Source organism: Cibotium barometz, chromosome 9 (genome assembly GCF_041138505.1).
Source record: "Cibotium barometz isolate CiBa-2024 chromosome 9, ASM4113850v1, whole genome shotgun sequence".
Taxonomy (NCBI): domain Eukaryota; kingdom Viridiplantae; phylum Streptophyta; class Polypodiopsida; order Cyatheales; family Cibotiaceae; genus Cibotium; species Cibotium barometz.
In genome coordinates, this window is record NC_141054.1 from 14,755,976 (window position 1) to 14,769,832 (window position 13,857).

Below are 13,857 nucleotides of genomic sequence, written 5' to 3' on the forward strand. Positions count from 1 at the left end.
ATACAATACCTATATTTTAATAATCTCTATACCATAGCCACTCCAAAGGGTTGATTTACACACATAAAGCTCTGAATCCCAACATTAATCACTCACTCTCCGCCAATATCATATGGTTATCCTATATGACACCATACATTACGTATATATTATTAATCTCTATAACATAGCCACTCCATGGTAGGGTAAGTTCATGGTATGGTTGCAAAAGTAGCCTTGATATGACTATTGCATAATGTGTTGCATCCATTGAACACATCATGAGTTATGGTATGTCTATACCTGTTTGACTTGCTCATGATCAAAGGTTGGCAACAATTCCTAGCAACTTTGTGTGGGTGGTAGATGCTGTAATTGTGGGTCATCCTTGTTTTGGCATGAGAAAAAAGAATGCTATTAATGCTTGCTTAAGGTACAATAGTTTAGATGGTTAGTCATGTGCATTGTTTTAATAGTTTAGATAGTTAGTCATGTGCATTGGTACATTGGGTACTTTGTCTGCACATGGCCACCAATTTGGTGCTTTCTCTATACAAGTGCCTTGTCCACACAAGGCTACCCATTTGGGGCTTTGTCCACACAAGGCTGCCCTTTTGGTGCTTTGTTCATATATGAGGGCTGCCAATTTTTTGTCCACACGAGGCCACCGTTTGTGGGTTCATATACAAGGTCCCTTGTGAACACATGGTCACAATTTGTTTGTCCACACAAGGTCCGTTATCCACACAGGACCACCTTGAGTGTGTGTGTGTGTGTGGAAGAAAGAGGCCACCCTGTCCAAGCAGGTCCTTTGTCCACACAAGGCCGCCCATCTGGTGTTTTGTCCACACAAGGTCCATTGGTCCTCCAATTTGACGAGTTTGTGCCTTGATTCGTGTGTGCGTGTGTGTGGGTGGAGGGAAGAAGATGGCAATATTGTTAGTGGGTGTGGGAGTTCGGTGCTTAATCGGGACACCTCCACAAGTTAAGTTCTGTCAAGCTCTGTATCGCCTGTTTCCCCCCCCCCCCCCCCCCCATGTAGGGTATTTATGGTATCCATGCTTGTCTGTCTCATGTGCATCTGTGGACACCAACAGGAGCCCGTTTCGCCCCTGCGAAAAAATCCTCGCCCATCGTTTGCTTGGCCGGATCTCAATCGGATAACTCAGGTAAAATCAAGGACCGTTGAAGTTTTAATTTTCATTTATTTCAGTATAGCATTAGCGCTAGAGTATGGAAACAAATGCCTTGATGATTTCTGATGGTTCAGAACCCTCATTTCGCTTATTTTTCTGAATTTTTGGCTGTTTCGTAATTGATCTAAATGTATAGATGTGACTCATTGAACATACCATAGCATGTGCTTTTTTTAAACATGAATTTGCAGATCTCTTGAGCCAGAATCTACCATTTACAGATACATGATTTGTTTTGCAAAGATTCGGAACAAACCGTCGATTGGGACGCTGCTTGGCGAAAGGCAAGAGAGAATGCAAAGTTTCCTGATACTACTTCTGAAATGGAGATAACAAAGGTTGGGAGGATATCACGAGAGTTTGAGGTCAAGGATGTCGGTGGTGGGCGTGACAACGGCCCACGCTTCACCAAGGTATTTTTGAAGTGGAACATTGCATTTTCTTAAAGATCATACAGGTTTGAAGCATATCTATCAAAATGGCAAAACGTATATAAATGTGAGGGAGATTGCAAACATATCAATGGAATGCATAACATAGGAGAAATAGCACAACATCATCCAATCATACTCTACTTAAATGCCTCACCAAGTAAAATGTATACATATACATTTACATATACACATACGTGTGTACATATCCATACATGTGTGTGCATATAAATACACACACATACCCCTCCATATATGTGTGTATTAAGTGTGTATATAAACACATATATGTGTATGTTAAGTGTGTCTATAAACACATACACAACCTCAATATTCATTCGAATTTTTGACTTTACGTGTGTGACCCATGTTATGAGTTCAAGGTGGTTTGTTAACTACTTTAAATAATAGGAGGTTCTGTTTAATTGTGGGGGCATCTTAGATTGCCATTATGACATGAAAAACGACCCATAATTGTGTTAAAATATTGCATCTTTCTCTTAATGCTGTCGTGGAGTCCCGTCGGCCTGTTTTCTACAGCTGACTGCTTCATGCACAAGTATATAAGAGTTACTCTCTTTTATTCATTCAATCATCATTCATTGTCCTATTTGCTGGCTCTTGTACTGTGTAACCTCAAGCTAATAAAGCTCTAGTTCTTGCTTGCAATCTTTCTCTCTCTCATGTTTATTTGCTTCCGCTTGTGCACATTCTTTCATGGTATCATACGCCTAGGCTCTGGCTGCTTCACAATCTGCTTCTCTTCGTTTTCTGCTTCCCTAGTTTCTCTAGGTTGTAGATCCTTCAAACAGTGGTTGCGTTTCTTCTTTCTTAGCTGCGTTTTTTACTCTACAAGCTCTCCAATTGTTGTCGGCCAGCCCCCAGGCTGCATTTTCTTCTACAAAGGCAAGTGGAGGAGTTCTAGCTGCAGATTCAGTAAGTGCATCAAACAAGTGGCACATCGCTCTTCTCCATCCAAGATCCCCTCCCTCTTCCGGTAGGAGGTTCCCGGTGGTGTGTTTTTTGGGTTTCTTTTGCTGCCGTCCAGCCTGCATCTTCAGAGGGGGCTACTAGTCCCTAGTTGGATCCTGTGGAAAGGTGCTTGAGAGAGCACGTGGATTGCTTAGCTACAAAGGTTGTTTGAGACATAGCTTCTTTGAGGCAGACATGGGTCCCCCCTGCACGAACAAGGAGGACAAGCTCAGTGGTTCAAACTATGATCACTGGAAGCTATAGGTGAAGGTCTGGTTCACACACAAGGGTCTTTGGGAGATTGTTCAGGGCCACGAACGAAAGCCCGAACGCCTTACCAGCTCTAGGAAGTGGACTCAGGACCAAGAGGATGCCTTTCTCGTAGAACTTTCAGCTTGGGAGAATCAATACTCAAAAGCTCACTTTGCACTTGTACGAGCCATCTCACCAGAGGTCTCCCCCGCCGTACAAACATTGGATTGTGGTGCTTCTGTTTGGAGAAAGCTGATAGATCTATATGCACGGGACTCTACAATGTGGTCTGTCAATCTATTGGGTTAGCTCTTTTCCCTGGAGTTTACAGCAGGGACTTCCATGCAGTCATTTGTGATGAAGGTTAAGGTAATTCCATGAAGTTTACAGCAGGGACTTCCATGATGACTTAGGCTATGGTCTCTTGATGTTAGCTTGAGGCGAGGTTATGTTATGCTCTCTTGTGTAGAGGATCATATCTACTCACCTACCATTTCACACTATAGCTACATGCTATTGGATTTGAGTTATACCTCTTGATGGTATGGGACATCAAGGTAAAGGTATGATGTATTTCATTATATTTCATGTGTGCATCCCTTGGGCTCGGGGGTGGTCGGGTGGATGAATTTATGCCTGATTTATGCATAACAATTATCTAGAGAGATCTTAGGGTTTTAACAACGGGAGAGGGAGCTTTCAAAAGCTCTCTTATATTAAATCTGGAGCATGGGACCCGTGTGTCAGAGTTCCAAGTATAAAGACAAGCAAGTTCACTTGATGGTCCGGATGAGTTCCAGGATTAACCAAGTTTGCTTCATGGTTCGGATGAGTTCGAGAATTATTGGTCAGCAGAGACCATGGACAGGATGTGTTTCATGCTCATTTGTTCGAGGTTATTGGATGTGATGTGTTCACAGTTCTACTTTGAGTTTGGAGCCAAGCAGATTTTCTTTTGCTCTTTATAGTGGCATTATGTTTTCTGAAGACAACAAGCTGACATGTGCATTTTCTGAGGTGTACTCAGTACTGGCCATGTTGAGGTGTCCATAGTCGCACCTTCGTTATCAGTTTCCTTCTGACTTTTTTGCACACTTCAAGATGCACAGGGGGTGTTAAAATATTGCATCTTTCTCTTAATGCTGTCGTGGAGTCCTGTCGGCCTGTTTTCTACAGCCGATTGCTTCACGCACAAGTATATAAAAGTTGCTCTCTTTTATTCATTCAATCATCATTCATTGCCCTATTTGCTGGCTCTTGTACTCTGTAACCTCAAGCTAATAAAGCTCTAGTTCTTGCTTGCAATCTTTCTCTCTCATGTTTATTTGCTTCCGCTTGTGCACATTCTTTCAAATTGGTCCTGACTTTCACAAAGGTAGTCCTCTCAAGCTCATGGTCTTGAAGATGCCCGGCATGGTTACCATATGCACAGAGAGTGATAAATCAACACCATCTACTATGATGGCAATGAAAGCTGCCTGGTTGTCAAGCTGGCAATGATTTTCTGGGCAAGGCTATGCAGGTTATTATCATGGTGTGAACTTGTATGCAGATGGAGAGCACTTGCCACAAATTAACACAATGCAGTATGGGACAATTGGTACTCAGCTGACATTTTTGCAGGTCACAAGTGATACATATTGACCCTTTCCTCATCATGCATTCAAGGACCCTCTGGCCTTTACAATTTTCTAATACAGTGCTGAAGAGTGTACTAGCTTTGGTTCTCACTAGGACTTCTGTCACTCAGTTAACTGGACCGTGCTTTGGTAGTCCCACCATTGAGTACCACCATTGAGTATTGGTGTCTAGCACTTGCAGCAGAAATTGGCCCTTTGAATGATATGTGAAACCTGATGATGACCTTTGCAAAGGCCGTCTGATTCTGAATGTACAGTGCAAACCTAACAACAGCAGGCTTAGTAATGTTTTTTGAAACGAGTATGCAGGTGTTGCTTGGCCCCAATTCAATGGTTATTTGAGGCTACTTTCTGTTGTATCTTATTGCTTTTAAATGGAATTGTTCATTTTACAGTGGGGTGGAAGTGTAAGAGGAGGCAAGTACCAGCTAGGTGAAGGAGCAGATCGAATTCTTGAGTTTTGGGGCAATGGAGATGCAATGTTGTATGCGGCAATGGTGGTCATTATCTTAATGTTTGTCCTGCTTTCATTCAGGCCAGGAACCCCAATGTAGATATGGCAACCCTTTACTAATGTCAAAATTACTTATATACAAATGGCTAGTGTTCACACTTGACAGGTCAACTTAAAAATAGTCCTGAAATGTACTTCTTCCAGGTCTTGGGAGCATCCCTTTAGGCAAGCAGCCAAATCTCACTTGACATTCAACACTATTGGGGGTGTGTGTGGGAGCATATATTGATACCAAGTTCTACACCCACTATTGGGCACTGAAGACGTTAGTGGGGATGTCATAGTATCTAGTCCATACTGGATGGAGTTGATGGTTTATTGTCTTGTGGATGACTACCATGAGGTTATAAATTGCACCTTCTTATTATAAGGTGAATTTGGGCATGTTCCTGGATTTATCTAGGTATATATAAGCAGCCAAACATTCAACAACCATGAAAGAAAATACGTCTTTGCTAGTTTAAGTATTCGTGGAGATGTGGTTTTGTGTCTTCACCATTGCCATGGCAACTGCAGCTGCCAGCTTGTTATGTTTTTCTAAGTGCTTTTTCTACAATATGTACTTTTATCCACCTGCATTTTATGGAAACACAAAAGCAAGGCAATAAGAGAAGCACATGAGGGGTGGACTGCGGATGGATCATGACTCATTTGACTCCTTTATTTGTACCAAATTACTGTGCACGCAAGGATCTTGAAAGTGATGTGGTACCATTCTAGCAATGACTCATTTGACTCCTTTAACTCTACCAAATTATTGTGCACTTGAAAGTGATGTGGTACCATTTTAGCAATGAATTAGAGAAATGGAGGTGGCCATGTCTTGTTGAATCCCTTAAAAGAAGGGTGTCAACTCCATGAATCCATGTCAGTAATGGTGCGTAATGTGCTGTCACATGTGGCTTGTAAGGGCATGCATATACTCGAATACATTTTAAGGCCCTTTGGATATCGCTTTGGTATCATGTAAATACATGCATCATGATACGATATAATGCATCCTCTTAATAGAATGCTACACATTCTTAATACCTTTAGAATGTGTAGCGTTCTTAATACCTTAAGAATGCTACACATGTTACTAGACATACATTATTCAAGCTACTTTAAGAATCCAATTTGGAGAATTGATTTGATGTGGGTAGCAAGCTACCATGTCGGTATGAGGATATGAGTTGCATTGTTTGCCTAAAAATGGGCTTTCTTGAGGGAAGCGCGACATTCCTCCCATTTATTGTGGTGAGTTAGAAGGGCCAAATTAACCTCTTGAGAGATCCATTTTGGAGTGATGATTACACCATTACATATCTTGGAGCCATAAGTGTATGCTATTACAATAATTGTGATGGTAATGACCCAAATGAGATGCTAGATTGAGAACTCATTAGTGATGCATTGAAAACTGCATGCTTTTGGGCTTTCAACCAACAAAATATTGAGTTCTTTTTCCTTATGTCTAATGTTTTGTTGGTGCACTTCCACTCCCCCTCCTCATGATCGGCCATAGACGTTTGTGTCCCCTATACCCTACAAGAACACAAGTAGACATGCCCATGCTTAATACTTAGTGTCCATAAGTTGGAGAAAGAAAAACCGACTTCAATTTAAGTCTTGGGAGATCCCTAATGCTGTAAAGGCTAAAAGATTTAAGTATAATTATTTAAAAGACTTCATGTGTTGGAATATGCTATTACTCTATGTTTGCTCATGGGGATTGTTGTTGGCATTTAATCAATTCTATGGTTCTTTAAAGTAATTTTGAAATTTGGATAATGGAAGTGGAAAGTGGTTTGGGGTATCAAGGATGGTAATTATATATATACATATTTATGAAGACAATGAAAGCATGGTATGGTGCCAAAGGCACCTCAAGGCAGCATCTACTGGTGGGCATGAGGGGCATTTTGACATGGATCACCATTAAAAAAAAAATGGGTGGGGTGTGTGTGTGTGTGTGTGTGTGGGGGTGGGTGGGTGTGTGGTGTTACATGGAGAGTAGGTCTCTAATTTGTTAAATGTATCATTAAAGAGTGTCTACACATTTTTCAAATAAGGTTGGAGTGTCACTTGTATTTGTAGATGAGGATGGAGATTTTTGGCTCTCATCACAGAGTTGGTGGTACCATTTTGTGTCAATGAAGATCCAACGCTGAATGATCTCTTTGATTCTCAATGCAAAAGGCTAGTAGCTTTCTCCCAAAAAGCTACTTGAAGAATAAAGGTGGTTTGAAGTATCAAGGATGGGATCAATTCAAATACAAGCAAATAAATGATCTCTATGAATAATAGCCAAGGCTAACAAAAGAAGAATTTCTCTATAAGGTTCTTGTATTTGATATAAATATGAAGACAATGAAGGCATGGTATATCAATGTGTGGTATGGTGATGCAGGCATCTCAAGGAAACATCTAGTGGAGGGCATCATGATGGGCATTTCGACATGCGTAGAAATGGTGGAGTGTGTATGTATGTGGGGTCACATTGAGGGTTGGTTGTTGTAAATTGTTAAATGTGTCAATAAAGGGTGTCTATGCATTTGCTGATAAGGTTGGAGTGACACTTGTGTGTTTGGAGATAAGGATGAAGATTTTGATTGGCTTTGATCTTAGAGTTGGTGGTACCCAAATGAATCTTTCGTGCTGCCTCTTCTTCCACTGAACTCATCAATTTCTATGGCCATTTATAAATGATAGTAATTAGATATTTAAAATATCCTAAATTTTACAATTGAAGAATATACACAATCTCAAAATTTCTTAAAGGTCTTTCTTCATATGCTTTAATGCATCTCTCCAACATTGATCCTTTATTTTTAAGACCCTTTGAAGTTTGTAGAGACTTAAACAACTGGAGGGGTAATCCAACTAGCTCATTTGTTTACAATGTTGGAGAGATGCTTTAATGCATCTCTCCAACATTGATCCTCTATTTTTAAGACCCTTTGAAGTTTGTAGAGACTTAAACAACTGGAGGGGTAATCCAACTAGCTCATTTGTTTACAACGTAGACAACACATTCTCTACATATGGCTATATGGCTTTTAAATGAATTGGGGGTCGAAAGGTCTTCATCAAGTGTTAACGAATCGTCAACACTTCTGAAAAGTTTTTTCATTACCAAAAAGGTGAAGAACGAAGTCACATGTTACCTAACCTTTAGAAGACCATAAATATGCATCTTCCATACATACATATGCATTTAACTAAATAAGATTGGTCACACATCCCTAGTACTGTCACAACTATTTGAAGAATGTTGACATTTTGTGCAAAGACTTGATAAAACTCATCAAATCTTCACTATATGGGGTCTTGGCAATGAAATCAAGTTAGACTTGATGGGCATCTATCACTATATAAGGTCTTGGCAATGAAATCAAGGCAGACTTGATGGGCATCCATGGTTGGGAGTCGTAGTAGAAGCATAACGAAGGCTAATGAGGTGACTTACAAGTGAGAGGAAAAAGAGGTAACACTTGATGGGTGTCCATGGGTGGGGATCGCAGTAGAAGAAAAACAAAGGCGAATGAGGTGACTTACAAGTGAACTGTGAGAGAGGAAAAAGTGGTAACACTTGTATTTAAAAGCTTAAATTTTTCTATTTTAGAAAAATACCCATCTTGGCATTATTTTTAAATCTCAAAGTACCAAGGAACAAAAGAATCATTTAAACACATGCTTTTAAATAAAGAAACATAGAAATTAATATTGCAGCATTGCCCAATACATTAGCTCAAGCCTCAAATACCAAAGTGGTAGGAGAGGGAGAAAACTTTTATAATGGATGGTGTTCTTTGACCTTCTACTTACTCTATTTTCATTTAATAGAAATTTTGAATTTGGTGATGTACCATCTATGGCATGTGGGAGCGAGCCTGAGTGTCCAACCATACGAGGAATGGAAGAGGTCCTTATGTGACCCCAGTTATATTTATGTGATAGCGGTACGGGTCTTGACCCTCCCTCAAGACTAAGTGCCACGAGGTCTTAAAGACCTTTGTCAGGTGACATCAATGGATGACATTGATAAAAAATCACGACGCCCATCAAATAAAGTAAACTAGGTCGAGTAAACTAGGTTACTAAGTGATCATAGTTTACTTCCTAGTTTACTAAATGGGCATAGTTTACTTCTCCTAGTTTACTAAGCGATCATAGTTTACTTCATAGAGGGCATAGTTTACTTCCTAGTTTACTCAGCAAATCATAGTTTACTTCCTAGTTTACATCATAGAATGAGGGTAAATTTGGGTTTGGGACTTAGAAAATTTTGGAGCAAGATGTTATGTGCAATAGAGGATTTGAACTTGAGACCTTGGGTCACCATTGGAAACATCTTACCACTACACTATACCTTCAAGCAACAAAACCATGTGGTTTCAAGGCATTATATTCTATGTTTTTCACCCCTAGTTAACTCAGCTTAGCTTACTTTATCCAATGATCGAAAAAGGCATCGCGATTTTGATCAATGCCATCCATTGATGTCACCTGACAAGGGTCTTTAAGACCCCAAGGCACTTAGTCCTGAGGTTGACCCTCCTTGGTTTAGAGTTGTGAGTGTGCTTTTGGTTACTCCTGGGGGAGCTCAAAAGATGCAACCTAATGATGTATTGACTCGCTGGTTTGTCAGCCAACAAACCAAGTGAAGCAGCCTCCAGTGTGGTGAGACTCACTAAGGAACCCAAAAACAACATTAGAGGAAGAAAATCATATGAGAAAAGTGTGGGGAGTTGGGTGGTTCTGGTTAGCCCAGGAACTTTCCTTGGTGTAGATTAGATCAGTGATTTATGCGCATACGCGAACAACAAGTCAAGTTAAAAAATTTTATGCTTGGGACAAAGATAAGAAGATGTTAATAATTTGAAATATTTTCAGTAGGGTATCGTAAAATTTGATATTTCCATTTCAATTAAAGGGGTGTGTGTGCATAAGAGGTGTGAATGTGTACTTGTTTTCATAGGTGTCCGTGAGAATGAAAGCTAAAGTGACAGGTGGGTGAATACATCTCTAAATCAAAAACTAAAAAGGGGGTGGCAGGGTGGACCCAAGAGGGGACGGGTGCTTTTCAAAATAACTGGGGGATTGACATTCTCCAATTGAGACGTGGTCATGAAATCAAAGAAGAATTGAGAATTAGACTTTTTAGGATCTTAGGGTATGTCGCTTGGATTACCCAAATGGATGTTCTCAACTTGTTGTGAGCCTTGGGGAGCTATTGGTTGTGCCTTTCATGTGGGTCAATCCTACCCCTGGCTAGTTAGGAAGTAGTAGGGGTCTTACAGGTTGGTATCAAAGCACAATTTGAGGATTTCAAAATCGAAACTTATTGTGCTATCGTTATTGGGTTTCTTTTTAAATGGCTCAATTGGTGGTGTAATTAGGGTCCCTATTGGTCTTATAATGAAAATTTTCGATGATATGATTATTTTCTTAAATCTTATCTATAGATTTCCTCAAGCAGAAGATGAATCCCTCTCATTGATGCCAAATCAGGAACAATGACCTAGGACATCCTTTGAAAAGCCCATCTAGGTGACAAAAGGAGAAAACCTCGGTGATGTCCTGAATTCATGGATAAAAGAAATGTATGATTATTTCAAAAAAGTAAGGTAGCCCTCTCACAAGGGTTCTACAAAAAATTGGTTGAGGAATTTATGCATCACACTTAGCACCTTGAGGAAGGTCAATTTACTTGGGAGGAAATGAAATCCCATCTTCAGCAAAGGTATTATCCTCCTAGATATGTGGGGGATAAGACATTTGAATTTTGGGTGTTACTGCAAAAAGGCAAGACAATCAATGAGGATCATCAAGCCATTGTTGTGATTATGAAGTATGCCCCACCAATGGAGGAGAAAGCTTTACTTCACTATTGCATTTGTGAGGTGGTCAACCAATCAAAATTAGGACAACTCTTAAATCTATCCGATTTCTGTTTCCAAAATCTCTATTATATGCCGGTTTTAACACTAAAATATATGAAAAATCATTCCTTAAAATAAGAGCTACTTAATGTCTCAACTAGTTTTTCTTGATTTTAACTGGTACAAATACACTAGTTTGTCATTTTTTTTGAGCCCTCCAACTACTACATAGTTCCACCCCTCTTGTGTAACTCTCATGGGCCAAATAGAGAGAAAGAAATCATATGTAATCCGCCACCTCTAGTGCTATTATTATGGGCCAAGAAAATGGATGATGTAGAGAAAGGTCAAATTCACGATCCACATCACATCTCATTCATTCCATCCACATTACATCACGTCCACATCGATCCACAACACATCTCATTCATTCCATCCACATTACATCACATCCTCATCTATCCATATCTCATCACATCCATTCACATCTCATCACATTCATCCATATCCATCCATTCACATCTCATCACATTCATCCATATCCATCCATTCATTCACATGCACATCTATCCACATCCATCCATTCATTCACATTCACATCTATCCACATCCACATCCATTTACATCACATCACATCTCATCACATCCATTCATATCTCATCACACCCATTCACATGTCATCACACCCATTCACATCCATCACACCCATTCACATCTTATCACATCACATTTACATCTTATCACATCACGTTTACATCTCCTCTTATTACATTCCATCTAATCATATCGTATCCATTTACATCCCGTCACATTCATTCAGCTCTACATCACATCTTATCACATCCAAATTTAGTACTGTTTTCTACTTTCGATACCGATGGGACTTTTCTAAGTTTTTGCCAATTGCTTGGCCTAGTTAAAGGTACTTTTTCTCGATGGATATTTTTATATTCTTTCTCAAATTTCTCAAGTGAAATATATTCAATATTCTTCTTTTGAGTAAAAGAGTCATGGGATTTACAAAAATCAATTCTACCCATATTTTTTTAATAAAATTAATAATGCTCAAAATTTTACATTTGATAAATACTCATAATTTGAATTATGCAAAAAATTACTCTTTTACCATTTAATTACTTGGATATCAAATATCATGGAAATTTCTCTTTTTGCATAAAAATAAATTTACTAAAAATTTCTCTTTTACCATTTAATTACTTGGATCTTAAGTATCATGAAAATTTCTCTTTTTGCATAAAAATAAATTTACCAAAAATTTCTCTTTTACCATTTAATTACTTGGATCTCAAATATCATGGGAATTTCTCTTTTTTCATAAAAATAAATTTACTAAAATTTACTCTTTTCTCATAATCAATTAATTATGCATAATTACAAAAAAATTAGTTCTCATGAATATGATGAAAATCATTCTTTTTACATAGGATGTCCAATCCTAGAATATGGTAGGAAGTCCTCTTTTAGAATTATGCATAAAAATAAGATATGTATTATTTTTTAAAAATTTACCATAGCTTCGCTTTGCTATTACTAATAATTCTCAATTTTTCTAAAGAATAAAAACTTGTAATGGAAATATGATAGTAGTTCCTCTTTTATGCTTAAAATCAAATTATGAATTTAAATCATAATCATAAACTTAATTATGATTATCTCACTAGATTAAGCTAATTCCATTATTTCTCTTTTTCCAAATTGATAGGATAATCTATTTCTCATTTAGAATCAATCAAAGTAGTTTTTAACTACTTAAAAATATGATAAAAGAAATAACCATTATTTTGGTAACACAAAATCATAAAATATTATTTTCTTAATCTCTAGCTTATCAAGCCTAGAGTTTAACTTTGAATTAAGAGACTATCATTGAGAAGCATCCTTTTTCAAAGGATTTAGCCATAAAGATGGCTATTCTTTTAGAGAGAGAGATTTACTTAAAGAAAGCATTACAAATAAGCATAAAGATTAACTTTCTCTTAATTAAGCATTAAGACTTTAAGGGAAAGCTTGATTTGAATTAAAATAATTATTTAGAAAGCTTCTCAAGCTTGAGAGGGATTGAGAAGAAGAAAGTCATTGAGATAAATTAGAAAAAACCATAAAATTTGATTTTACCTCCAAGTTTGGCTTGATTCTCTATTTAGCAGCAGTGAAGCCCTCGACCAATCAATTGGTCCACCAAGAGGAGAAGAGAAACTCCAAGAGTTGTTGTAGAGAGAGAGAGCTCCAAGCTCCCAAGAGAGAGAAAAATTTAAGGAATAATAGAAAATATGATTATTTTAATATAATACCGGCATGGTATAGCTCCAATATTTTTTTACAAAAGACTAAGGGTCTATTTATAGGTAAGGGAGGCCACTAACCAAGTCCAATTGGGTTCTAGAAATTTCCATGTTCAGTTTGACTCGATTTGGACAAGATTTGGACCAGTTTGGCTCCCTTTTTTATTTGGTTTGATCCAAGAGAGAGGAGAGATAAAAATATCATTTTTTTTTGAATTAAAAATCCTTTCACACATGTGAAATAGGTGCCTACCTCAAGAGTCCCCCTCTCCTTACCAAGGTGTCAAAAATGCATCATTATTCTAAAATATCTTATTTTTTTAGTAATATCTCGTAATTTTTAACTAATAAACCTTGTACTCAGTCAACTCTTCATCTTATGTGAGCATTTACTCATTTTTGGATATTTTCTTTTATTCTTTGGATTTATCTCATCCCAACACTTGGATTAATCCAATTGGCCCATTGGAACCTTAATTGGACCATAATCTAAAAATTTCTGAAAATGTAGATCCTTAGGCTAAGGTTTCTTATACCATTTTCAATTAATTCCTAATGCACATTGGAAAGTTCATTTTGAACTTTTATTTCAGGGGAATCCATTTTAGACACTAGGAGGATTTTTATATCCAAAGATATCTAAATTTTGGATTATCTGTCTCTCGGCCAAAATAGGGTAAAACAAGATCTTTCTCCTATTTCA

The 13,857-nt window shown here is 38.1% G+C and overlaps 1 protein-coding gene across 1 annotated transcript; it reads left to right on the plus strand.

Moving 5' to 3' along the window:
- Positions 1-813: 813 nt before the first annotated feature.
- Positions 814-5,067, plus strand: LOC147635287 (uncharacterized). Its single transcript, XM_086802531.1, has 4 exons — positions 814-962; positions 1,075-1,148; positions 1,419-1,588; positions 4,866-5,067. Exons 1-4 carry the CDS (start codon positions 907-909, stop codon positions 5,022-5,024), a joined length of 459 nt encoding a protein of 152 aa, XP_086658657.1. The 5' UTR covers positions 814-906; the 3' UTR covers positions 5,025-5,067.
- The last annotated feature ends 8,790 nt before the right edge of the window (positions 5,068-13,857 follow it).